This window comes from Polypterus senegalus, chromosome 3 (genome assembly GCF_016835505.1).
Source record: "Polypterus senegalus isolate Bchr_013 chromosome 3, ASM1683550v1, whole genome shotgun sequence".
NCBI classification, from domain to species: Eukaryota; Metazoa; Chordata; class Cladistia; order Polypteriformes; family Polypteridae; genus Polypterus; species Polypterus senegalus.
In genome coordinates, this window is record NC_053156.1 from 289,407,059 (window position 1) to 289,434,857 (window position 27,799).

General features: G+C 36.3%; 1 protein-coding gene across 6 annotated transcripts in view; it reads right to left on the reverse strand.

Moving 5' to 3' along the window:
- The window catches only part of csde1 (cold shock domain containing E1, RNA-binding), a 68,855-nt gene that overhangs the window by 16,070 nt on the left and 24,986 nt on the right, over positions 1–27,799 (reverse strand). The window contains exons 2-14 of one of the 6 annotated variants that reach the window (XM_039749398.1): positions 26,375–26,806; positions 19,490–19,621; positions 17,577–17,775; positions 17,351–17,460; positions 16,574–16,660; positions 15,199–15,296; positions 10,476–10,557; positions 10,221–10,349; positions 7,145–7,270; positions 2,938–3,153; positions 1,195–1,335; positions 762–926; positions 593–604 (exon numbers count right to left, since the gene is read on the reverse strand). In XM_039749398.1, coding sequence (XP_039605332.1) covers positions 593–604; positions 762–926; positions 1,195–1,335; positions 2,938–3,153; positions 7,145–7,270; positions 10,221–10,349; positions 10,476–10,557; positions 15,199–15,296; positions 16,574–16,660; positions 17,351–17,460; positions 17,577–17,775; positions 19,490–19,621 — 1,497 coding nt within the window. In that variant the 5' untranslated portion in view covers positions 26,375–26,806. Of the gene's footprint in view, positions 1–592; positions 605–761; positions 927–1,194; positions 1,336–2,937; positions 3,154–7,144; positions 7,271–10,220; positions 10,350–10,475; positions 10,558–15,198; positions 15,297–16,573; positions 16,661–17,350; positions 17,461–17,576; positions 17,776–19,489; positions 19,655–26,374; positions 26,807–27,799 lie in introns of all 6 variants that reach the window. The other 5 variants (XM_039749399.1, XM_039749404.1, XM_039749401.1 and 2 more) reach the window with 5 other exon arrangements.

Here is a 27,799-nt window from a genome sequence, read left to right on the forward strand (position 1 = left end):
TTAAATAAAATTGTCACATCATACACGTATGTGCAACATGAAAGCCATGCCATCCCACTCTGACAAAAGATATGCTTTATATTTTTTTTGAACAGTAATAACTACAGAAGACAAAACAAAATACTGTGCACATAAACAGGTATAAAATTTTTTTTATTGAATTTAAAAAGAAAACCTGAATGAAAAATACCCGTTTATTTTATTTTTTTATCATTTAATGAATAGTGCTCAACATAAAGCATATGCATTTCCCTAACTCTGATGCTCAACTGCACGCCTTCATTTACTTACAGTATTGCCTTTTACTGTTTTTATCTCCTTGAATACAGTTAATTTTATCCAAGAGTAAAAGCAAATTAAAGTATAGTCTGGGAATTTGATCTTGTCTTATAGTAGAGTTCTTAAGATGTATTACATTAAAAATTAAAAAAATAAAAAAAAAAAAAATAGATTTTAGACATCTGACTAAGCCCAAAGATGTCAGAACTTTCATTGTACTTTACAACAAAACAAAAACGGCCAGCATTATATGAACAGTTTCACCATCTTGCAAGACCATTATTAGTAAAAACAAAAGCAGTATTTGCCATACCTTTTCTTTCTTCTAATCACATATGGCACAGCCAGAGAGCAAAAAAGGAGTAGAATAGAGAATAGACATAATTTTAGGATAGTGTAAAGAGAGAATGATAGGCACTAAGGTTAAGATTAGAAATTTAGACAAAGGAGATAAGCTAGAAAAGAAAATAAGAGAAACAAACCTTTTCCTTGATTTTGGATGGACTGCTAGATTTAAGCGAGGTCCCAACTGCTTCTTTGTCCACAATGCCCACATAACGTTGCTCAGATTGTGTGTGGAAAGACACTGTGCCTTTAGGAAGTTTCTTAATACGAACCGCATGGTTTCTCTGTGCAGACAGCATGTCCTGGATGATAAAAATAAAGTTGTATTTGGTTTATGACTTCAGTTTAAAAAGTAATAAATGGTTCAACAGGAATGTCTCCTCCGAGATGTCTGATTAATTTCATCTAAATTTATTTGCTGTATTCTAGTTTGACAGGTTTGTATTTGCAACACATCAATTGAAAGATGCAACACTCTGCTAAGTTCTTTCAAAAACACCTAGATACAAATTATGATCCAAAATAGATGAATTGTATCATGAGCTTGCTGAAGAAATTGCCATTACTTACTGGAACCACAGTGAACTCCACTTCATCAGAAATGTGCAGCTGGCTCTCCTCAAGAATCTCACTGAAATGAAAGAACATCCTGGCATCCCGGTCAACACATTTGATGAAACCAAAGCCATCTCTCATAGCAGCAATAACGCCCTAAAAAAATTATAAAAAAAAAACAAAAACAACAAAAAAAAAAAAAAACAGCTAAAAACAAAATCTGAAATATAGGGATTTAGGAGTTACTTTAGGCACTGTTCTACAACACTGTTAGAAAAATCTGAAAAATTTAGAGAAGAACAGGCCATTCAGCCCAACCCCTAATTTCTCTAAGTATAGTTTTGAAGGTCCTTGAAGTTCTACTCTACTTACTATTTGATAGTATATTCAATGTATCTGGGGTGCTCTGTGTGAAGAAAACGTTTCTTAAAGACTGACATTTGTCCTGAACATTACCAACTGTGCCAGTGTTAGTGAACTAATTTTAACGTGAGAGCCTGGATTTACTGTACTAATTACTTTCAGAATTTTGAACACTTCAATCATGTCCAGTCTTTAAAATTTCCATTTACATAAACCAAAAAGGTTTACCTCCTTCAATCTTTGCTTATAATTCATACTTTTCAGTCCCTGAATCAGCCTAGTGTCAGCCTAGCACTGCTATGATTTTCTTTCTTCATGGAGTCCAAAACTGCACGCTGTACTTAAGATGTGGCCTCACCAGTGCATTAAAAGGTTTAAGCATAACCTTCCTATAATTTGTACTCTATACATTGTGATATATAACCTATCATTCTGTTACCCTTCTTTAATGGCTTTTGTTACAATATCTGGGCGTAGAAATTGAAGAGTTCACCAAGACTCTAAAGTCTCTCTCATAAAGGGGCACTTTCAAGTTACAGAACTCCCACTTTGTATATAACATTTTACTTCCTACCTGTAATCCCATACATTTGCTTAAATCAAGTTTCAACTGAAACAACTCTGCCCAAGCCTGCATTCTCTCCAAGTCACAGCAATACAGCAGATTCTGTAGTATGTGCCATTCCAGTTAATTTGGCATCACCAGCTAATTTAACCAGCTTTTTCATAATATTCCTGTCTAGACAATTTCACTTAGAGATAACTTGTGTTTTAGCCAATATTGCACTCATCTACTACTCACTATGCTCTGAACACCCATTTTGTTTAGTTTTATTCCAGCCTTTCAAGTGGGCCCTTTGCTGTCTGAAAAAAATCAACATTTAAACAGACCTTGGGCCACAGATATCACTGCAGCTAAAAGTTAAGAACAAGACATCAATACATATGATTACCAACTTTACTTTCAGCACAAACATGAATTTTTCTAGTCAGCAGTCATTCATTTTCCTGTTTTCATTGGGGTGGGTACGAAAATGTAATACCCTTACTGAAATGACTATTCCTTCTTTTAACATTAATTACCTCACAACCAGTGAGGCTGATGAAACTTACATTTCATACTGAGCTGTAACTAGGATTGTACCTTAAGCAATTGTGTCTGTGTTCATTCAGTAGATACGTCTCTGTCATTTCAATTTATGGCACATTATAAACAGTAAAGCATCTTTTACCTATTCCTACCAGATGGCATTTAACGGATAATTGCATTGTATGGTAAACTGAAAATATTTATGTTAAGGTCTAATTTTAATTACTTAAGTTTCTAACCTACCTTTAGATAGGCAGCACAGCTAGTTACTCCTTTAAACATATAAATTAGTCTGAGTTACTTACCATTTCTCTGGTCTCCTTGGTGTACTGGAAACTGTCTGGTAGTAATTCTATGTTCGTGGCACGTTCAAGTTTGTCCCGGCGATCAGTGGATATGTTAAACTGCACATGGTCACCCTCCAGCAATGTTACTTTGGACTTGGTATCTTTATCTCCAAAGAAGAGCTCCTTCTCGGTATAATTTATTCGTGCTCTGATTCTGCCTGGTAGTGGGTCATTCTATAACACATTAATTGGTATTCAAAGCAGTTAAAATCATCATGTGACACTTTTTAAACTAGGTAATATACAGTGAAAAGTGACACCTTCACTTTTTTCACATTTTGTTCTGTTGCAGCCTTAGGCTAAAACAATTTAAATTTATTTAAATTATTATTTATTGAGCACGTAACACTCAATATCCCAGATTGGCAAAGCTAAAAAAAAATGTTGGCACATTTACTTAAAAAAAAAAAAAATTTTGACACACATGAATTTGACAATTTTTATTCTTCTCTTCAGATTCTCTCAACTTATGTCAAGCTGGATGAAGACTTCAAAAACAGCTATTTTCAGATCTCTCCAGAGATGTTCGCATGGGTTCAAGTCCAAGTTTTGGCTGGACCACTTGGGCATTTAAAATTGTTCAAATGCCACTCATGCTTTTGCTTTGGGCCTAGGGTTACTGTCCTGTTGGAAGGTAAATCTTTAGCAGAGTTTTCATTAATGATCTATCCGTACTTTGCTCCAATCAGCATTTCCTTGACCCTGAGTAGCCTACCACTCTGAACCCCACAGGATGATGCTGCCAACACAATGCTTCAAGTTGGAATAGTACATTGCTTAGGTGAGAAGCAACTCCCGATTTCCTTAAGATATGACACCAATCTTGGTTTAATCTGAATTTTTGTAAATTAGAAACAGGCCTTCATGTGTCTTTTACAGACGACAGACTGGTCACTATGCCATAAAGCCCAGATTGATGGAGTGCTGTAGTGATGGTTGACCCTCTGGATGTTTCTCACATTTTAACACAGATTCCCTGAAACTCAGCCAAAGTGACCACCGTGATCTTGGTAACATCCCTTAAAAAGGCCATTCTCTCCTGATTGCTCAGTTTGACCGAGTGGCAGCTAGAAGAGTTGTCATTGTTACAAACTTATTCCACTTAGGAATTATGGAGACCATAATGGTCTTAGAAGCCATTAATGCTGCAGAAATTTCCCAGATCTATCCCTTGACACAATCCAGTCTCTAACTTTACAAGGCAATTCCTTCACCTTGGTGTTTGCCCCGATACACATTCCTAATCACGTCCAAGCAACTGACTTAAACAGATTCCAAACAAAGTGCAGAAACACCTTAACGATGAGCAACAGAATGGAATGTACCTGAGCAAAATTTCACACATAATAGCAAAGGGTATGAATACTTGCGTTAATGTAGTATTTCAGTTTTTTTGTTTTTTTTTAAACTGGAAAAAATTTGACATTTTGTTTTCATTCTGTCATTCTGAAGAACTGTGTGTTGCTTAATGAGGAAAAAAATGAGTTTAAAACATTTTATCATAAGGCTGCAAAATACCCAAATTTGGGAAAAAAAAAGGGGTCCAAATACTTTTATTCTCTATATCCTAAAACAAAAGCATTACCTTATTATTTTGATACTATAGCCAGAAATAATGCAAAACCCATTCATAACACAGCTGTTTAAAACAGGCTTAATCTCCTTTCAATCGTTACTAATAGCATATATGATTTTACTCTAAGATTAAAAAAAAATTGTGTTCTTGGTATAGTAGTACTGTGCACCATCCAATATCTAGACCATCCACAACCCGTAGGGTTAGTACTATTCCTTTTAACAATTTATACAGTCTTAATTGTTTAGTTTTGTACATGCTGGAGGTTTATGCCAGATATTTAACCTTGATACTATTGTATGTTTGTTGATATTAAAAACTGTGTTTAAACACTAGAATCCCTGAAGCCTATGAAAAAACTTGTAATCCCAGGCCACCTTAAATTCCTTTGCACCTCCCCATCAGCGTCTTTTGTTTTTCAAATGTGTTGATCAGCACCGGCAGCAGGCAGCCTGCTATCTCATCAACCACTTCCCACCACAGACAAAGCTGAAGTCAGTCACAAAATTCACAGAGCTCAAGTGTGTTTATCTGGGTGTGAGGTGTCTGGAGTGGTATAGGGTAAATAATATTTGGAATACATACATAATGATCTGTTCAAATGTAGGATGACAGTAAAAATGCAAGGCAAGAGATACTGAACACATACCTAAAACAAACTTTTTCCATGTTATACTAATAATGACATGAAGTGTACGTTTGAAAACTGTAGTCCACATATCAAATAAACGTGTGCTTTTATTCAAGAATATAACCAAAGAAAAAAAAATCATTCAATTTACATGTTATCAAGGAGTTAAAAACCCAAGCTTAAATGTCAATCGACAGAGCGTTATGTATTCTCAGATGGTGCAGAGGTAAGAAATGCTGCCTTATAACCAAAAGGTTCCGGGTTCGAGTCCCAGCGCTCCACGTTTTGAGCAGTGAACTGCTATTATTACTATTGTAGTGTCTCTTTTCGAACTTGACGCGGAGGTCACTACACTATAATAAAAAACATACATTTGATTTGAGTCTAACACCTGGTGTAAATTTTGGCTACTTGTAAAAGTTAACGCGCTTTTTTATTATTCTTCAGTTTTATTCTGTCAGTGACATTCATGTGGTATAATGAATTTGCCTCTCCCTCTCCGAGCCGATGGCATTAATCTCCATTCTTTTCACAAGAGCAGCGATGACCACAGTTGGTGCTCTGGTTGATGCCTGCTCAGAACTATCTGTTGTGAAGGCAATCAAACATACGATGTCCCATGACCACCTTTTAATTATCATGTGGCATTTGTGCTTGGAAAACAAAGACATCCATGCAGAATGTGTGAAAAAATGACAGATTTGCGGCGATTTCTGACATCTAGCAACATTTTGTTGAGAGCCGTGTTTCAAGTTACAACCCAAAGCAAAGGCTTTCCGAGTCTATGGTCATAAAGCTTATGGAGCAGCTTCTGGACAAAGACAGAACTGTAACGGCTTCCTCACAACGCTTTCACTGGCTAATAGACTGCTGCACAGCAACACAGCTCTGCTTGGTACCATAAGTAAAATGGGATTTCCACATGCAGCTGTAGTCACTTTAGTATGAGAGCAATTTGCCATGCTAGTGTTTACATCTTGTAGTGCCATGCTGATGGTGCATGTGCCCAAAAAGACGAAGAATGCCTCACAATTTTCTTGTCATCCTACTCTTACACAGATCGTTGTAGACACAGAACTCACATGAAATGTATGTATTCCAAATAACGATATATTATTTACTCTATACAACTCTAGGCACCTCACACCCAGTTAAACGCACTCAAGCTCTACAAATTTTGCGACTGACTTCAGATCTGTTGGAGGTAGGGGATAGGATAGCAGTTTGCTCGCTGCTTGTGCTGATCGATACATTTGCAAAACAAAAGACTGTGATGGAGCGGTGCAAAGGAATTTAAGGTGGCCCAAGATTGAGTTTTTTCATAGGCATGAATGGATTCTAGTGTTAAAAATAAAAGACATTCTGTAAAGCTCAAGGGCCTAAAGCACCACTTAAATTTTTCTCAAGATCAGGAGAACTTCAATTGGGGAAAGGGTTGCCTAATATGTTCAGATTAGCATGATGCTAATACAATCTTTAACTATAAAAATTGACTTTTGTAACCTGCAGAGGATTTCATAAGTCGTTTACACTTTGAGACTCAACTGTGGAAACTGCTAGATTATGTAAATGGTGGGGTTTAGTATTTGCTATGGACAATGCCTAACAATTGAATATTCATGAAATTAAACACAGAAAATCTTTTTTTATGACATCAGAATTTCCAATTTAGAACACACTGTACATGTCCTCAAGTTATTTTTCATATACTTATGAACATGTATGCATCCCTATGTACGAGAGCAGCAGAGCATGCAATATAATACTGCATATAACATGACTTTACATTCTTAAATTTGCTTAATCCAATTCAGGGTTTTGGTTCAGTGCTGGTTGGAACCCATTAAGAACCAGATCAAATATTTAAAACATGGCCATTTTTGTCACTTCCCCAAATACTGAAATTGTTCGTTGATAAGATACAGACAGACAGACAGAAATAAATAAAATTAAAATACCTGATTTTTGTTGGGTACTTTGGGAATCACTTTGATCACCACGCCCTCAAATTGCTCAATGCTTATATCTTCAAAGATAACTGTTCCTTGAGGTAGCAGTCTCACTTCTGTGGCAACTTCCTTTCCCTTGAAAGAGATCAATATATATATATTTGACAATGCAGGAACACAAGACAGTAAGGCTATCTGATCAAATGTCACTGAACTACTGGCTATTTTTCCTCACTAATTTCACCAAGGCACTGTATTTTACAGATCTATTTTTGTGAATCATCTCCACAATCAGCCTTTTTTAAATTGTTTGTTTACCTAGCACTGTAATTAGTAAAAACATCATTAGTGGAAGCAAACAACCTTGCGTTTCTTGAAAACAAAGACAATGCATTTTACAACAGATTTTACTTCCTCACCGCCCTGTTTTTGGATCTACAATGGCACTAAGAACAGATTCTGAAATGCTTATCTAATATTTTAAAGTACTATTCTGCTGCCAGGCCCATTCTTGAGCATCTAGTCCCCCGACTTTCAGCCAATTTATATTAAAACCATTGACCCATTGCAGCTAATACACTATATGGCCAAGAATAGGTGTACACAACTCTGAATTACTAACTTCTGGTGCCTCAGCTGCATGCACTGTCTTTAAGTGCATCAAATCAAGCATATAATCTTGTTTGACAAAATAATGCCAATAGAATGAGCCATACTGAAGAGTTGTGACTTTTAAAAAAGGGGCACTGCTACAGGATGTCATCTTTACCTCAAGGAAATAGGTGGAATTTCTGGTCTGCTAGATCTACTCCAGTCAACTGTGAGAGCTATAATGAAGTGGAAAGAATAGGTCAACCACAAAATGGTAGACCATGGAAATTCAGTGAGGGGGCCACAGAGTTCTGAATCATGTTGCATGTTAGAAAAGTGAAACAAAAACCTTTTGGACTGTATAGTGCCTACTGTAAAGTGTGGTGGAGGAGGGATAATAATCTGGGGCTGTTTTTCAGTATTTGGGCTAGGCCCCTTGATTTCAGTGATGGGTACCGTTAATGCTACAGCATACAAAAGACATTTCAGACAATTTTTCATTTCCAACTTTGTGTCAACAGTTTGGGGAAGGCCCTTTGCTGTTCTGGCATGACTGTGCCCCTGAGCACAAAGCCAGGTCCATAAAGAGATGGAAGAACTCTAGTAGGCTATAGTGAGCCCTGACCTTAACCTTTCTGAGTTACAGGATGAACTGGAACGCCAACTAGAAGCCACGTCTTCATGTCTAACATACAGTTGTGCTCACAAGTTTACATACCCTGGCAGAATTTGTAAGAAGTGTGCCATACTTTAAAGAAAGGATGATTGATGAAGCAAAACACAATTCATTTACTTTTAATGGAATCCAAGTTACATTGTAAGGCATCAGAGAATAGCACGTCCATTAAACAAAACATAGTAATAAATAATGATAGTCGCTGTTCAAAATTTTGCATGCCCTTAGTTCTTAATACGGTTTATTACCTCCTTTAGCATCAGTGATTACATGCAGTCTTTTGTGATAGCTGTGGAGGAGGCCCTTGATTTTCTCAGGTGGTAGAGCCGCCTGTTCTTTTTGTCAAAAAACCTCCAGCTTCCATAAATTCATGGGAGGTCTTGCATGAATTTTTGTTAAAGTGCCTCCTTATTGTGCATTTTGAAACAGCAACACCACTTGTTTGCAAAGAAGCCTGTATCTCAGTTGAAGTGGCTTGTGTTTTTTTCTAGGCAGCTACACAAATGATCCTGGCAGTTGTGGCTAAACAGAACCCCTAACTTTCTACTTTTACTATCAGAGCGTGAACACTACTGAAAGGCCTTTTCAGATATCCAGATATCTTTTTATATCCTTTTACTGATTTACACAAATTAACAACCTTATCTTCCAGATTTTTTGCAACAGTTTTTTTTGCTTTTCCCATGGCTTGGCATCCAGCAAAGTCATTGTAGCTTTGCATAAATTTAAATTGAGAATGTATATACACACACAGATTAGAATGAAAAGTTTCAGGTGTGGACACTAGCCCTTGGTTACCCCTTAATTTGTGTGCATTTTATCGGCCCCAACATTCAAGGGTATGTCACGTTTTCGGCGGGTATGTCACGTTTTCGGCTCATTTGGGTTATTTCAGTTATCATTATGATTTAAAAAAGGCACACACAATTAGGTAGATAATAAATTGCTTTACCTAAGCACACTCCGCAATTAAAAGGAAAGCTTTCTGCAAGATTACTTGTATTTTCCAAAAAATGAGCAATATTTCACAAATTCTGCCAAGGTATGCAAACTGAGGTACTGCACAACTAAGTACTAGAGCTCACAAATGCTCATTTAGCCTTAAGTGCACAAAGTCCAACCGACACACTGAAAAATACATAAAATGTTCCCAAAAGATGGAAGCCATTATACCTACACCGACAAACTCCATAATACCCATGGTTTTGGAATGGGATGTCCAAAAGGCTCATATAGGTGTGATTGTCAAGTGTCCAAAAACTTTAGCCATGTAGCCAAATTTGTAAAAGTGGTGAATGGACAGAGCATTACAGTTAAATAGCAGGATTTCCCACAAACAAATGGCAACACTGGATTCCCCCAGTTCTAGAACTCTCTTTGCAGCCATTGGCGGGGGGTGGTTGGTAAGTAATAGCCAATAAAATAAACCTTAGATGTCATTTCAAGTTACAAATATTTTGCTTTGGTCATTACATTAAAAAAAACACAGTCGCTGGACAAAGATGAAATGATTGTATGAATACTACAGTCGAAAACCCATGACATATTAAAGGTGTAATTTGGGAGTATGGTAGTGTAGGTTATACAGGGAAACTAAAGTTCATCCATGCTTAAAGAAGCTTTAAATCCATTTTACCTGCTCTGTGCTTTGACATAATGGGTCATGCAGAAAATGTAAATCTTCTATATGTCTGCATAGTGGTCCCACCACTATCTTTAAAGGAATCTATTAAAGCTTTGGTCAATATTTACATAAACCCAAGGCCCATTAAAAGATTTTAAGAACTAAAACTTTTCAGTTACAGCCTAGGTACTTACATTTCGGTCTTTGATAGTAAATTCCACATCGTCACCAGCCTGCAATGTTTCCAAATCTCCTTTAAACTCACTATAGTGGAAGAAAATCTCCTTCACTACATCTCCCCTTTCAATAAACCCAAAAGCCTCCTGTTTAAAGAAATAAACAAAAAACCCAACATTTAGAAGCGTTATGAAAGGCTTTTAGTGAGAATTACATTGCATGCGGACATTCTACTTTGATTCTTGTAAACTGAACCAGAAGAGGAAGCTTACCTTGGTTGCACAAACCACTCCCTGACAGCGAGCTTGTTTCTTCTTCACCAGCACAATATTATGTGCACTCACTGCCCCAGTACTGAGAAGATAAACAAGCAGAGATATTTCTCATAAGACTCTGGCTTTCAAAATAAATTATAAATATTTAATCTCCTTTGAGTTACTTTTTTTTCTCTCAGAACAACATGTAAAAAGCAATGCATTTTTTGGCTTGAAAAATTTATATATTTTTATTCAATCTCATCTTTCTACTGTAAAACAAGTAAAACACTAAAAGTACAAAGGTCAGAAGTTTAAAAATTATGATACAAATAATGATGAATAATAATGATTCTAATATCATATATACTGTCACACTGTTATTTGAACAAGAAAACTGCTTAGGTGTACATCCAATTACCAAACACTGTTTAGCTTAACTGTTTGTCTCAACAACAGTTCTTTCAATCATGTCATTATCAAGTAAATAAGTGAATCTTGGCTATCAATGTTTACTTTTATTCCTGGCTGCCCTACAAAATCAAAACCAGGAGATGCTGGTTTGTCTGAAGCAGGGTAAAAAGAAACCCAAACAGGATCGAATATCATTTTCGGATTCATCACAATCGCTTTCGGTTTCATTGTCTGTTTCATTTTCACTGCCTGAAGACTAAATTCAATTCATCACTACCTGGTGAGAGGCTCCTCAACATCACCAATCGTCACTGTCAAGAGCATGAAACACCTTGGCTGCTGAAAAAGAACTTATGAGACGCCATTACAAGGCTAGGAGGAAATGCATTGACAACGATGCTCAGGTAACACGTGGATCTGGCTTACGTAAGACACGCTTATACTTTGGCCTGAAAAATACTAGGCACTAATGCTGTTAGTACTTTAACAGCCTGAATAATCCTCAGGTCTAATACTTATGAGACACTTCTATTCAGTTGCACTCGGGACTAGCAGGTTTTTCCATGGCCAGACTAACGCTCGGGTCTAATGCTAGAAATGTTAAAGAAAATACATCCCTCTAAGATGAATGCAGTGCTTGACCGAAACTAAAAATGTCAAGATTTTCAGTACTATACACAATCAGAGGAGGAAGTGGGTTAATATTCTTGTGAAGTCTTTTGTATGAGGAACAGGAAAGGATACAGAGGTAGAAAACCTGAAGCAGTCGAGGTAATAAATGTGCAATGAGATCACTCTCTACAGCTAAAAATTTATAAGGCAAGGTTCAAGGTGAATTGAGAGTTACAGCAACAAGAGAGATCCATTAATAAGAACACGCTTGAAGACTTGGATGAAGCCGATGTTCCTAATTCAGAGAAAACTACAAAACCACCAACATTTGGGCCAGTTATAGGTGATGCACCAGGATTCAGGAACCACTATAATTGCAGCAACAATCAAAGAATGTGGTTTTACGTGAAATATGTACTTCAGAGTTTCATGTAGGTTGCTAATAACCACAAGGTTTTATCACCAGGGCCACTGTGGTAGATTTTTTGTCTCTCTCTTTTTGTGTCAGCTACAGACAATCTCAGCCAATTTGAGTATAAATCTGATATTTTGGGGATTGTTGGTAAAGGTGTGGAAAATCTCTGGAGCAAAGAGAGGGGGTCAAACCAAAAAGCAGTAAATTTGACCTATGTGAAGCAGCACACAGAAGCATTAGGGTATTATTCTTCTACCAGTAGCCCATAAGGCCTGGAGTCTGAAAATAATGAAGTGAACAATCTTAATCACCATGTGTCAAATGGTATAGGACAGGAGTACCCAATGCATCGATCGCAATCGACCGGTAGATTGCAAAGGTAGTGCAGGTAGATCGCATGGCAATCAAAAATTTTTCTTAAACGTTAGTCTATCATATATCCTCCCTATGGCATTTGCCACTTAATTGACATACAGGGCGGCCAGTCTGAGATCTCTTCTAACACACTGGTCATCTTGCACTCACAATCAAAAGCGCGAGCTACTGCAAAACTCGGGCTGTGATCTAGTTAGCCTTCCAATTTATATTGACTAAAGAAGGGATTAAAAAAAAAAAAAAATTCTTTGGGGAGGGTATGGACTAGATGTGGAATTGGATTTTTTTTCTGCGATTGACGTCTTGGGCACCCCTGAGCTAGACTGTTCAATATTTTTAGTAACTTATTAGCTAGCAAACATACATTTGGACTTTTTATGGCAAAATCATATTTGGTCATAATACATAAATTTGGTGAAACAGAATGCAGCTGACATATTTAGGTAACTGGTGCTATAAAAGTCACTAGAATCTATACTTTGGTATCAATAGATATGTAATTGTGAAAACTTAATGGTACTAGCTTTTGTACCGAAAGTAAGTACTACAGTCATGCATGAATGTATGAAAGTACAGTAATCCCTCCTCGATCGCGGGGGTTGCGTTCCAGAACCCCCCGCAATAGATGAAAATCCGTGAAGTAGAAACCATATGTTTGTATGGTTATTTTTATATATTTAAGCCCTTATAAAAACTCTCCCGTACTGTTAACATTATTAGAGCCCTCTAGACATGAAATAACACCCTTTAGTCAAAAGTTTAAACTGTGCTCCATGACAAGACAGAGATGACAGTTCTTTCTCACAATTAAAAGAATGCAAACATATCTTCTCTTCAAAGGAGCGCCATCAGGAGCAGAGAATGTCAGAGCGTGACAGAAAAACAAACAATCAAAAAATCAATACTTGCTTTTTGGTTTTTAAGTATGCCGAAGCACCGCAACAAAGCTGCATTTTTTACAGTAGCGTCCGTATCTTCTAAGCAAACAGCCTCTCTGCTCACACCCCCTCCGTCAGGCAGAGAGAGTGAGAGAGACAGATAAAAGCAAACAATCAAGCACCGCTCGGGAAGCATATCATATATCATTGAGGAGTTTTATGTAATACATGCTCTGATTGGGTAGCTTCTAAGCCATCTGCCAATAGCGTCCCTTGTATGAAATCAACTGGGCAAACTGAAGAAGCATGTACCATAAATTAAAAGACCCATTGTCCGCAGAAATACGCGAACCAGCAAAAAATCTGTGATATATATTTAGATGTGCTTACATTTAAAATCCGCGATAGAGTGAAGCCGTGAAAGTCGAAGCGCGATATAGCGAGGGATTACTGTACTTAGGAATTCACAATGTTTGAGTAAAACTTGAGAAAAAACTTCATATGAAAATGGCTCAAAGTGGTGATGATACAGGACCACATCAACACATGTCAAAAAGAAAAACAGCAGAAGTCTTGTCTAAAAGGTGTCCAAGTTCAAATCAGAAACCTTTCAGCATATGATGGTGGGAATTGAGCTTATTATTAAAACACAAACAGGCTTTTGCTATTGCCGCTTTTATTTTATTAAGGAGTTAGTTCAGAAAAATATTTGTGCATGCATTGAGAGTGCAATGATTGATCGATCATTTGTGAGCTGTAATGGTTTTTAACTTGTACTGTCAGAAATGTCTAAGAGGAGATAAAGACCTGGCAAAATAATTGCTTTTTAATGCAATAGCCTACACAAACCAGATAATGGAACAGAGATTTCACATTACCGATAACGAGTGCATCTTTAGTTTTTTGAAGGCAAACTAACGTTCATTAGTATAACTACTAACATGTGACAAACCTAATGAAAGCACGGGTCACATATTTGATTAGTTCATTGAACTAATTTAATAATTATGGGCAGTTTCAGTCAAGTTAACCGTTAAATCCTGGATCTGCATATACGCATTGGCAATACAGGCTTAGTCTTATAAGATGCTCTTTAAACAGCATAACAAAGGCTGTTTACGGGAGTTCTGAAATGATGGATAAATGTTAAACTGACAAGCTTGATTTCACACAGGATGTTGTGACAAATGCAAAAACGGAGCAAGAAACTTATACACCAGTAGTTTGTAACATTTGAATCAATTTCACTCACCTGTTTAAATATTACTCAGCTAAACACTTAACCAGCTAGAGCAAATATAACTGTTACAATAGCCACTGTTACAAACCCAACAGTGTTTTGCTGACAAATCAGTTTTGTAGAATCATGTTGTTACAAAAACAGCTTTCAAGAGTTTGTTTAAAACACATCCTAAATTATCTTGGACTTCACAGATTCAGAACTGATTTTAACCTTTATTTTTCAGGTATTGGAGAGAAAATGTCAAGAGAACAAATTTGGTTATTTACATGTGGCGAGATATATTCAGATAATCCATGATGAGATCTTTTCTTTATAAACCCTATACCGAAAATCTCACAAAGTTTAGAACCACCCCCAACTTGGTACACACGGGATTCTCCAGGTCTACCAAATTAAATTCAAGCCTTGTTAAACTTGAATGCTAATACTAATTTACTTGAAAAATATGTCTATAACTACTTGACCAATATACCAATTTTTAAAAGCTGGTGTTATTAGTATCTATACATTTTATATTCGAATACAGAAAAAAACACTATTGTTCACTTGAATAACGGATGTCTTTAATAAAATGAGTGGGATTTCCGTTTTTATGATGATTATGTAATAGGAATCAAGTATAGTGAAATTTCACTGGTCCTGCTATCAAATACAAAAGGTTCCAGCATCACTGCACTCCTCCTTTTTTCTTAAAAAAAATAGGACAGAAAAGACCACGAAATATATTGTACTTGAGGTAGAATTACACCAAAAATATTAAGAAACAAATCAAAAGTAAAAAACTGACTAAATAAGGTAACCCACTGTTTGTTAGTCTCCATGAAGAAAGTGACTTTGTCCCCAGTTTCAAGCTGTGAACTGCCCTCTACATCCTCTGGTGTGTAGGTCAGGTAAAACACTTCCTGTACATAAAAAGTCAAAGGCTAAATATTAACCTTCTCCTCATACATACACACACAATAAATCATAAAGGCAGACTGGAAGGTATTTGTGCGTATTACAAACAGTGAGAATTTATTCTAAGTTTGCTCCGGTGTACTTCAGTTTTCCACGTCCAAAGGACTGCTTAATCTTTAATTAATTAATGCAGTCTTCATTCATTCAAATGCAGGAGTAATCTATTATTCCACTGCCACTTACAGAAAACTACAGTACATGCATGAGAATATTCACAAATGATATTTATGACCACAAATACTACTTATATCAGCACTGTGCTAACACAGAATAGCAGTAAAATTAAGTAGTATCCACACATCAAAAAGTTAGACATATGCAGTCTTTTCTTACTTTATTAATGTGATAAATGATGATCAACTTATGTGATGAACATTTTACAACTGTACTTTTGCTACAGGCTAAGATTTCGATATCTTTCTATAAACTCTTAAGAGTAATCAGATTAGTAACACTTTTTAAAGATTTAGGCTTCAAAATAAAAGAGCAGAGATAAATTACAATAATTCAAAATGATCAGCACACCAGTATGGATTTCTGTAGCTCTAAATAATAATAAAATGTAATTAGTAGAAAAATAAATTCTATAAATAAAAGTTAGATATTTAAACCATGGAATGAAGCAACATGACTTTTTATTTTAAAACTCTTAGCATTATTTCCTTACCAATCCTATTTACTGTGTTATACCTGTGTACAACAACTTTAAACTCTATTTTGCTAAACCATCTGAAGTGAAATTACAAGACACATGTTGACCCTGTAACTGATACACTGTGCATTCATAGTGTTTAAGTCATATTATTTTACAAGAGATTGACCAATCAAATTTATACTGCCAAACAGTTTCAAGTTAACAAAACCACGTGGTTAAAAAAAAAACAAAAAAAAAAAAAAACGTTCAAATCAATGCAAGGATAGACTCTGACCTCAACAGCCAGCAAACCATACCAACTAAAATATTTTGTAATGAACAGTAAAAATGTATTTTATAAAATATATAATCTGTGCTTGATCAAAAACTTACATTATGTAGAATAACTCAAACATTACAAAAATACATACTTAACCTATAAAATCAACAATGCTACTCAAAATAACCCACTCCCCAAAAATAAACGAAAAGGAAAGAGTAATTTATGGATCAACACATTCATAGACACAAATAAAGCAATGCACAAAGAAGTCTACCACCACCACCCTGCGAGCATCTCTGACTCACCCCATTGCGTTCGTAACACACACTGCCAGTTGGGGTCTGGCCAGGGGCTGATTTGCCGTCCAGGTGGCTTGGTATAGCGCAGACAACCTATTCCACACACAAAAAAACATTTAAAGTAATATTTACAGTCTCACGCTTAGAGGTATGATTAAAAGCATTCGTTAGGGAGTAGGGTGTTAGTGAGATGCACATACAGGCCTTAATAGTTCTTCACACCAATGCCAAGTTCCACAATATGTATAAAGTGAGATGGCCACATTGAAGCTACTTGTGACCAGCAGCAAAAGTATTTTGAGATTTGGTCCGCTGCAATAATCTGCAGACATGTTTTCAAAATAAAGCATTTACTATGGAGACTAAGCATTGTTGAGAAACCCCAGTTCAATACATGCTAATGATTGGAAAAAAGGACTAAAAAAGTCTCCAAGTGCAGTGCAAGTGAAGAGATATCTGACTAGGTTTGGAGGAGTGAAAGATGACAAAACTTTTTCCCTAAAACCCCCATCACTCCCTAACTGGTATAATCACCAGCATCCAATATCACAAGGGAAAACCAAAAATAACAAACATACAACATTCATTGCCCTAGGTTATATCGAGAAAATAAGACAGAAAGAGAAGCGTTACGTCGTTAAAATCCCAATTAAAAATCAGCTTAAAAAATGGCTGCTGCTGTAACAGATAAATGTTTACATTATTGGTATAATATGCGTTCAACCTTAAAGGAAAAGCCTTTTAGCCATATTAGTAAAATGTCTGTCACTATACTATCCTCACCTGTCCACTGATCCGCTCCTCTGGCAGGATCTCAGGTTTGATTTTCACTAGTTTTACAGCAATTGGTTTTCCAGTGCGCCGGTCAGATGACACTTCAAACTCCACATCATCTAAGTAGACATCAGCGTCAAAAGGGTAGCAAAATTAGTTTTTCCCCATATACTTAACTATTGAGAGAATTAAAAAATAAAAAAGCATTCATATGCTAATTAACAGGTGTGCCTACCTCCCACTTTCAGCTCCTGGAGGTTACCATTGTACTGGGAACAATGGAAGAAAAGGCGTGCCTGACGCTCAGAACACTGAATGAAGCCATAAGATGTGAGAAGCTTTTCAATGACACCAGTTTCTCGAAGGCCCCCAGCTGTTCCATTGGCAAATCCAGAGTGACCATTGTTGTGAAGAATGCTTGGATCAAAACTCATCTAAAAGTATTTATATAAAAAAAAAAATTAGTAAAGCAGACTTTAAACATACTGTAAGAATGTTTGTGGTATATACTTCCCCCAACGGCTCAACATTCACTGGGTCTTTTCTTTTGTATAACACATCAACCTGAGTGCTACAGAGTAATAAATCCACAGAGAGAGAGTTGCACGTTTAAAGTGCTCGATAAAGCCACCATGTTATGAGGGTGTGAAGCACCTGAATATCTTGATAATGCACATAACCCTTTCCCCTTCAAAAAAGGACAATGAAAATAGGTTTTACTGAGCCTTAAGTCAATCTGTATTAATAGATTATCCTCACCATGCTTGCCAGACACTTCAAAGTAAAATTGCAGCACAAAAAAAAAAAGGTAACCCTAACATTCCCACCCAGTAGTCATGTTTAATTGGCCCTCCAGTGCCATGCAAGGCAATCTGTTCTGACATAGCATACAGGGCATAGACTGAAAGGGCTCTAAACATTAAAAAGGCACACACCCCATGTAAGGTGCATATACAATTGTAGGTATTGGCTTTTTTAACATAAAATAAACAAGAGAAAGAAAGCAGTAAATGACTAAGTTTAACAAAAGTATTTAGTAATCCTTGCCTTGAAGAACAATTCAAAAGACTGACAACATCAAGAGTAAGATTTCATTCCAGCAAAGGCAAACAAGGTGAGGCACTCATCTATTTCCCAGACAATTTTCAATACTGTGCAACAGTAGGACATGCAAACACTCAATTCCTATCCATCAGCAAGACAGTACAGGTTAGGCCTCACAAGGTAGCAGCATCATCATTACGCCCTGCTTGTGAAAAAATATATGGTTGAATTTAGCTGCTAACAATTTTCCACACACTACGGAATGCAGAAGGCATGCATAATTAGTTGCACAAGATTGAAAGAGTAACTTGTTTAAGTACAAAATGTTAATAAACAACAAGGAAAAAAAGTATGCATGTTGCTCACTGACCACAATTCTAGATGTTAACTAAAATGTCTAATACTTGCTAGGTATCACAATTTGCATCTGTGAAGCAATGTAGCAGTAACATTTGTCTGGGAGAGAGACATCTTTCATTCTATCGAGTCTCACATTCACTTCACCTGAGCTCAACAGAAAGACTTGAGACTATGGAGCACTTCTGGCAGTAGTGTGCAGAACCACCCAAATAAAAAGCAATCAAAACCTAATTGCAGGTTATGCAACAGAAGAATTAGAATGAAAACACATCTGGTCAACCTAGCAAATAGAATAACCTTAAATACAGTGATGATTAAGAACAGGTTTGTCTTAGGATCGAACAGATTTTAAAAACATTCTTAAAAAATAGAAAAAAACAAGTTTTACTCAAAACTAAAAAGGATGTTGTGCTCAGACATAACAGAAACCTGTCCTAATTACCTTTGTATAAGCTTAAGAAATGGATGTAACATGCATTACTTTTGAAAACAGTGAGTGTTGACAAATCTTTGAAGATTAAAAGGGTTTAAACCCTACCATTTTTATTACAAAAACCTATGCTGATCAAATCATCATTTTGTGCTCAAAACACACTTTTCCATACTGTGTAATAACTACCACACCATGCTCAAACTACTTCTCAATCCAGTTTGATCTCAACCTAAGTGTGTTAACAATTTTCAACATGCAGTTAAAAGTGCAAACTGGTCAGTCAAACAGGTTGTAATGGGCATACTGCTTACAGATCTCTGATACAATGGAGTCCTCTTCTGTTTTTTACCTCCACTGGAAGAAGTGTTTGGACAGGACACAGAGGATGATCGGGGAATATGCTGGACAGCAGAGGAGGTGGGGTGGGGTAACAGATGCTCCATCTTTTAAAGTATATCAGACAGAGTCAGTCGATGCTAAGGAACAGACCAGCTTTAAATTAACAATCTGAATAAATACATGCATGAATGAAGTGAGAGCAGCTAAATGCTGGGACATCCACAAAGGAATTCCATTAGAACTTTTTCTGACAGTTAATGAATTTAGTGTCGCCAGATTGTTTTCTAGACCAATGTAAACATCAAAGAAAGAAAATAAAATTTTAATCAGGTTAAAGAATGACAAGCATGTTTCACATTTTTAAATAAAGAGAGAAGAAAAAAATATTGGAACAACAAAGCCAATTAATTTTGTTTTCTCTGTACTGAAGATATTTGTGTGAGAAATCAAAAGATGATTACGAGAAGAAAGGCCAGAGGTTCAGGTTTTGCTCTCTGGTATTTACATTTAGTTATGTTAAACAACACAGAACAAAGCACATCTTGTATTAAACCACCCAGTTTGGAACAGAAGGTTTTCAACTAAATTAGAGTTAAAAAATGTTTAACATTTGGCTCCATCTCCCTTGCTCGCAATAACTGCATCAAGCCTACAACCCCACAGACTACACCAGATTTCTTGCCTCTTCATTAGTTCTGCCTTTCTGGGCTTTTATCACAGCATCTTTTAGTTTTCAGTTTTGTGGTGTTTCTTCCTTCAGTTTTCTCTTCAGCAGGCAAAATGCATGTTCACATGGGTTAAGATCTCCTGATTGACTTGACCAGTCCAAACCTTCCATTCTCCCCCCCCAATAAGTCATTGGTTGAGGTGGCAGTGTGTTTCAAATCATGGTGTTGCTGAAAAACAAAAGTTCCTCTTCATTAGTTTGGATTCATAAATTGGCAGACAATATGTTTCTGTAGAGTTCTGCTACTACCGTCATGAGTTTTCAGCATCAATAAAAATGACTGAGCCTGTTCCAGAAGCAGCCATGTAAGCCCAAGCCATGACGCAACCACCACGGACCATGCTTCACAGATGAGCTTGTATGTTTAGCTCACTTCTAAAAACTTTGCTGGAGGTTAATCTTTGTCTCATCAGTCCATAAAACTTGTGTCTCGTCCTTTCTGCAAATTCCAAGTTGGCTTTCTGATTTTTACTGCTGATGATTGGTTTGTATCTCGGAGTATGGCCTCTATATTGTTGTTCTCCAAGCCTCCTTCCAATTGTGGACTGTAATATTTCCATCCCTGCTCTTTGTAGGTTGTTCAGGATGTTAAGACTGTTTTGAGGTTTTTCTTTACTGCTCTCACCATTTGTCCTTCATCAGTTGTTACCGTTTTCCTTGGATGAGCTGCTTGATGCCTGTTGCTCAGTACACCAGTGGCTTCCTTCGTTTTCAGGACACTCCAAATCGTGCTACTGGCTGTGCCTAACGTTTTTAAAATACCTCTGATTGATTTTTCCCACTTGCCTTTCTCCTATTGGTAGCACTCTGGTCTTTGTACTGGTCTACTGTTCTTAATTACAAATAGAGTCGTCACAGGTGAAAGCCAAAGCTTAAATTGACAGTAGATTATCCAGGGATACTTAACGAATAAACAATCAATCTTATATGTCACACTTGGATAACAAGAACAACCAGTCAGCTTGTCACACGCCAATACTTTTGATCACTTGAAAAACTGGGTGGTTAAATCAAAAATATGTAATGTTCTATATTGTTTAACATATCTAGTTGTAAACACCAGGGAGTAAAAGATGAAACTCTGATCTCTTATATTCATCTCTTGATTTTTTTCATCACAAATTTCTTCAACGTATCGCAAAATCAAATGAATTGATCTTGCTGTTCCAATACTTCTGGAGGGGACTGGACATTAGGAGTGCTTTAAAAAGACTAACTTTGGACAACAGTCTGGTAATAAGACACCAAAAAATACGTAGTTTCATAAGGAAGTGTCAATGCAAACCAACTTAACTGGTTTCAAAACATGCTTAAAACCCCTGAAGACTTTTAGTATGAATAATCGATTTAAAAAGGGGACAATCACAGTCTGCAAAAGCAGTGTTTTAAATTGAATTATACAGGTATACCCACAGAGTTTGTTTCTGCTTTCTTAAAAGCAAGACAAGAGTTTAGCGGGCATGTTTTATTCAAGGTGGTAGGACTGATTCTTTTGAAATAGCACATTATTGGCATACACCTTCATAAATTTGCAAGAAATTAACATGGGCAGAAGCAGCACAGTATGAACTAGCTCACAAACTGGAATTTTTTTAGCACAATGAACAATTGAGACCCCTACACATTTTAGTGCAGAGAGATAGGAGTTCCTGAAGTTTGAAGGATAGAGAACGTACCGTTAATATACAGCCTCGACTCCGCCATTGATATATATAGGTCATTCTAAAGGACAGCATGGGCTTAGGAATGTAGTAATTCCAGGACCCAAGAAAAAACACTAGGTCATGTCAATTCCCTAAGTGTCTTTTGCCACACAGGTTACCTCAAGCAGAGGTATAAATGCCACACAAATTTAGATAAAATGAGGCTTACAGGTAAAACACAACAAATAAAAAAAAATATAAGTAACAAATCTTTTGTTCTGAAACAGTTTTCTACTTAAATATAGATCATATCTACATGAAAACAATCAAGATACTGAAAGAGACAAAATTAAATTACAATTTTCAAAACAAACACACTGTTTTTGATTTTAAAACCTTACAACCCAATGAAATAAAACTGCTATGGAAGAAATGCACCTACTGTTTTTGTCCATTTTGAATGCTTCTTTCCAGGCAACAACTTATGGAGGTTACCATCTCATGTTACAAATAAAGAATTAACCTGTCCGTAATCACTGATGTTGAGCATACTTTCAAGTATATTTTTCCCCCCACAATATGTTCCATGGGTGCATTTTTTCCCCATGGAGAAAAAAGAATAAGTACTTCACAATGGTGAAATAAAATGAATGCCATGACTGAACATATCAAAGGACAGAGGCTATATGCCAATCACAAAACAAAGAGGTATAAATGATAATAGCTCAAGGAAAGCTCTGTAGCAAACAAAGAAAAAAGGTACGAAACATATGTACAAAGAGATGTGCATTTTTTTTTTTATAAAAAATTCAACCAACACCTGCAGAGCATAGGTGTATGTACCAATGTACATTGTAGTGAGCTATTAAATTATGATAAGAATGTTTATTTATGCATCTGATACAATGGAGTAGTTCAGCATTACTGAGTCGCTAAAACTCTCTTTAATAAAGCCAAATGTCAGTTCTTCCTTTAGTGTATAGCCAACTGGTAGAATGTTACGGAATCAGCATCGCTGGAATATGGCCAGGGTGTCTCAAGTACATGGAAATCACATTTCCAAGGATAAAATACAAATATTGTTAAAGCCAGTCATATAACATTCGGCTAGGCTAACGGGGCAGGTGGAGAGTGCTGTTAAAACACTCTGATCGCAAGGCTGTTAATATAAAAACACACTTAACTCAAAAGGCATTATATGTATTCAATTTTTTGATTTTGTATTTCTAATTTTTGAAGATGCCATCTGTTATTTCAACTGCAGCATAACAGATCAAGTTTTCACTAGGATGCTAAAAAATGTTTTCAACTTGCTTCTCACCTATTTAATACAAGTCGAAAGATATCAAACCCATGGTATTTGCTGCTCTGAAAATTTCAAAAGCGAATCAGAAGAACTTAATACCTTCTTAACCAAGGCAAAAGCTGGTTTACAACACATGAACAAACTAAAAATAAGTTTATTTGTGAAACAGTCCATTAATTCCCTAATAACTTAATAACCAATTTTTATACAGTAATCCCTCGCTATATCATGCTTCGACTTTCGCGGCTTCACTCTATCGCGGATTTTATGTGAAAGCATAACTAAATATATAACGCGGATTTTTCGCTGCTTCGCGGGTTCTGCGGACAATGTGTCTTTTTACTTCCTGTACATGCTTCCTCAGTTGATTTCATACAAGGGACGCTATTGGCGGATGACTGAGAAGCTAACCAATCAGAGCACGCAGTTAAGTTCCTGCCTGCTGAATGCAGTGTTAACCAGGAAGTCTCGTCTCGCTCATTCAGCATCAACGTGTTTCGCTATGTAAAGAGTTGTGCTCTTTTGTGTTTATCTTTGTGCATAGTCAAGCCCTTCATTATGGCTCCAAAACGATCTGCTACTGCTTCAGGGGCCGTGCCCAAGCACAAACAGAAGATGTCAACGATTGCCGAAAAAGTAAACGTTTTTGATTTGTTGAAGGCTATGATTCTTTTTATTTAAAAAGTAGGAAAGGAATATAAGATCTACGGCCGCAGTGTCCTTTTAGCCAGGGTGCAAAACGAGTTGTAAGTGGATGTAATAAGGCAGTAGTCTGGATGGAATCTGCTTTAGGGATTTGGATTGAAGACTACCAGAAGAAGAACAACGGCAGTGCTACACAATCGCCTGAAGTGGCTCCTCAAAGGGCTGTAACGCTCTCCTTTGTTGTGCAGTAAAATTAAACTCATTGTTATCGAATAAGTCATTGTGTCATTGTTGGTGAGTAACCATAATTAATTTTCTACTTACAGTACATGTACGTACGTTTAGTGTCACTGTACACACATTTACTGTATACTATTTTTCTTGCATTGTACGTATTTATTGCTGGTGGCCGGTCTATCGTAATGGCTGTAACATATGTGATATTGGAGACACTCTATATCTTTAAAATAGTTAGGTTTTACTGTATATAAACAGTGTGTTTATATACATAATTTCAATGAATCTTACCTAATATTAAGAGAATACAAAGCAATTATGCTGTATAACTCTGCGGGGAATATTTATAAACAGTGTGGGAGAGTTTATAAGGGCTTAAAATATATAAAAATAACCATACAAACATATGGTTTCTACTTCGCGGATATTCACCTATCGCAGAGGGGTCTGGAACGCAACCCCCGCGATCGAGGAGGGATTACTGTATTTTGAAAAGTATATTACAATACACCAAGTAAAAAAATTAGTGAATGAGCACATATCTGAAAGTACTGAAGCATAATGATACCAAATTTAATTTTCTCAGGTGGAACCATTTTGACTCGGAAGTACTTGAAACTATCTAGTTATATCAGTATTTTGCTCCCTCTGCTCTGCTAAAGATGTTTATTAGAGATTTTACAAAAACTGATGTTTCAAAACCAATTTGATGCCAATAAATTAATGGTGCACTATGTAATTTTTACAATATCGGTAGTACAAAATGAAAGTCTGTACTACACTGATGTCTGCAAGCAGAAGTCATGCCTGGAAATGCTTAAAGTTTGAGGCAGAGAAATTTCAGTGCATAAGTGTGGAAAGCATGCTTAAAATTAAGGGGAAAAAAAAAGCCACAACACGTATAAAGTCTTTAATTCCCGCCACTTTTACCCCTTGATGTAGTAAGCACAAAAGCAAATTGGTGAGCGTGTACTTTGAGAGTTGAATGATGTGAGCTGTAGTGTCACACAATTGAATGAGGGAGATGAAATGATGATGAGATTAATCTATATTTAATATGGTGCATACACAGTCCCATTAAAAGGAACTGAGGCTTTCCATAAAGTTCAGGGTCACAGGTCACCTGCATCCACAGTTACACACACATGACATGCACAGTTATCCTGTCTTTAGGATGTGGGAGAAAAAACTACATTATGTGAGCGGCAACAACAGTTTTGGCAAGTAAAAATTTAAGGCAAGTTTCAAAAGTAGCTGCTATCTCCCTAACTTTGGCTTGCTATACCACGGATGAAACAAGCTGCTCCATTTCTTAATACCAAGATAAAATATATTTATTGTTTCAATGCTTCAAAGCACTATGCAGAGCTCCCTATTATGACCTGTGCTGCATTAACAGAAATGCATAATTGTCATTGATGAATAAGATTCTGCAAACACTAAATTTGAGAGATTATTAGAAAGACCAAGTAATGTTCATTAGTGTAACAGCTAAAATGTGAAGAACCTAGTGAAATCACATATGTCACATCTGAATGAGTTGTAATCTCTCTGCTACCAGTAGCTGACTACAGGTAACATCAGTCCAGTTTTGAAATTCTGGATTAGAATACAAGCATAAGCAATAGCAAATTGCTGATCTCACAGTTAAAACACCTTTAAAACAGCACAACAAAGGCGGTTTTACTGGAGTTCTGAAATAATGGATTAATGCAAAAGTAAGTTTAATTTCACACAGGAAAACATAAAATTGGGACAAATGTTAAAGTGAGAGACTTGGAAAAATAAAGCACCAAGAGTTTGTGACATTTGAAATTGGAGTTCATTTGACTTATCTGTTAAATATTTTTCTTTAGTTTTTTTAACCAGCTACTGATGCAAAAATACATCTTGCTTTTTAACTTAAAAGTGTCTCTGCCAAAATGCTTTAAATGCATGTTATGACAAAAACTGTTATAAAAATTTGTTTAAATATAAATATCCTGAATTTTCTTTCTAATAGTGCTTTTAATAGGTACTTGTCAGATACTGGAGAGAAAATGTCAAAATAAATTTTGTAGGTGCACATAGCAAAATAAATCAAGTAGTACACGATATTCTCCATTACCACTATGCTGAAATCCCCTCAAGATTACAATCACCCCCCAAAGTTTTTACACTTAGGGAATCCCCATTTTTTCACAAATTAAATTTAAGTCCTAAATTTTAATTAACTGAGCCACAATATACGACCATGGAAATTTTATTTTCTTGCTAAAATATCTTCAGATTACCTGTGACAAAAAAATAATCTACCCACCTTGTTCCAAAACTGGCGTGTGTCCTGTCTTTATTATGCAGGGATTTCTGTACAGAGGTAACACTGTTCAAAAGAAAACAAAAGAATAGCAAGGCAAAAAGATTGACAGAGAAAGAGAGACAGACAAAGGATTTCTATTTTAGCTAGCAAAGGTTAATATCCTGCTGCACTGAGAATGAAGTAGGGACTAGAAGCAGCGTTGGGAAGTGCTCTTGAGAAGCTGTTGAGTAGGCACAAACTTCTTGTTTCAGATCAAGCGTTGTGTCTTCAGCTTGTCTTGGCTGTCTTGATTCTTTGGTTGCGGGTTTTCTTTACTTGCTTTTAGGGAGTTGTTGCAACTTGATTGTTTTCTTTTTAGGTTCTCTACGTGATCTGAACTTGAAGCAGCAGTTTCAGCTGGTAAAAAAAGTATCAATTCTGTTTCACTTCATACTGAGGAGAAAGAGGAGGAAAACAAAATATTTGGTTAATATAAAATGCATAAACAATACATAATGCATCCAGCTCAAATAAAACCAAGAATGTCCAGTAATAAGTTGGACTTGAAAAACTCACTTTGTTTTGATGGTAGAATATGTTAAGCTGTGAAATAAACTTTATCTGTCTTAGATTATGGCCTAACAAGTGAAATAACTAACAACCCAATAAACACACACTTGTGGAATAATGGGTTGGATGCCAAAACTTTTGCACATACAATTTTTTAATTTCTTTTTCCAAATATGTTAAATTCAGCAATTAAACAATACATTAAAACACATTGTTTAAGTAGGTTTACAGGGTATGTTAACATCTTCTCATTTGGAAAGTCAACAAGAAGCACAAGGGTTTTACAAACTGTTGAACAACATTGTATACCGAGAAAAATGGAACTGGGGGATGCAAAGCAAAACTATTTAAACAAGTCGACTTTAATAAACAACGGTGATCCACTGCACTCTGTACATATATAACACAAATTTAAAAGTTATACATTATTGGAGCCAAACAATTTATTAACGACTGGTTGCAAGATTTTTTATACACCAGCACATCACAGGAGTAGAAGTCTTTCTTGGTAAGGTAAACTGGGCAAGCTGTTGCTGGTACTTCATCCCATATAGGTTTTTCACCTCTATGTTTACATGAAGAGAAAGTGTACACTGTAAGGTTTAGTCAAGTAAAATGACACCTTTTATTGGCTAACTTAAAAAAAGATTACAATATGCAAGCTTTCGAAGCAACTCAGGCCTCTTGATTTTTGAAACTGAGGTGTGGTACCTTCTTAAATTTAAAACAAAGGGGGACATTTCAAACTCCAGGGGAGAGAAAGTGTGTTGAGTGAGGGATTCAAAATACCAGTTTAATAAAAGCTTCACTTTAATATTTCTGGCATTTTTTAATGTTACAATTTATTCTCTCTCATATTTAAAGCAGTTTATAAAA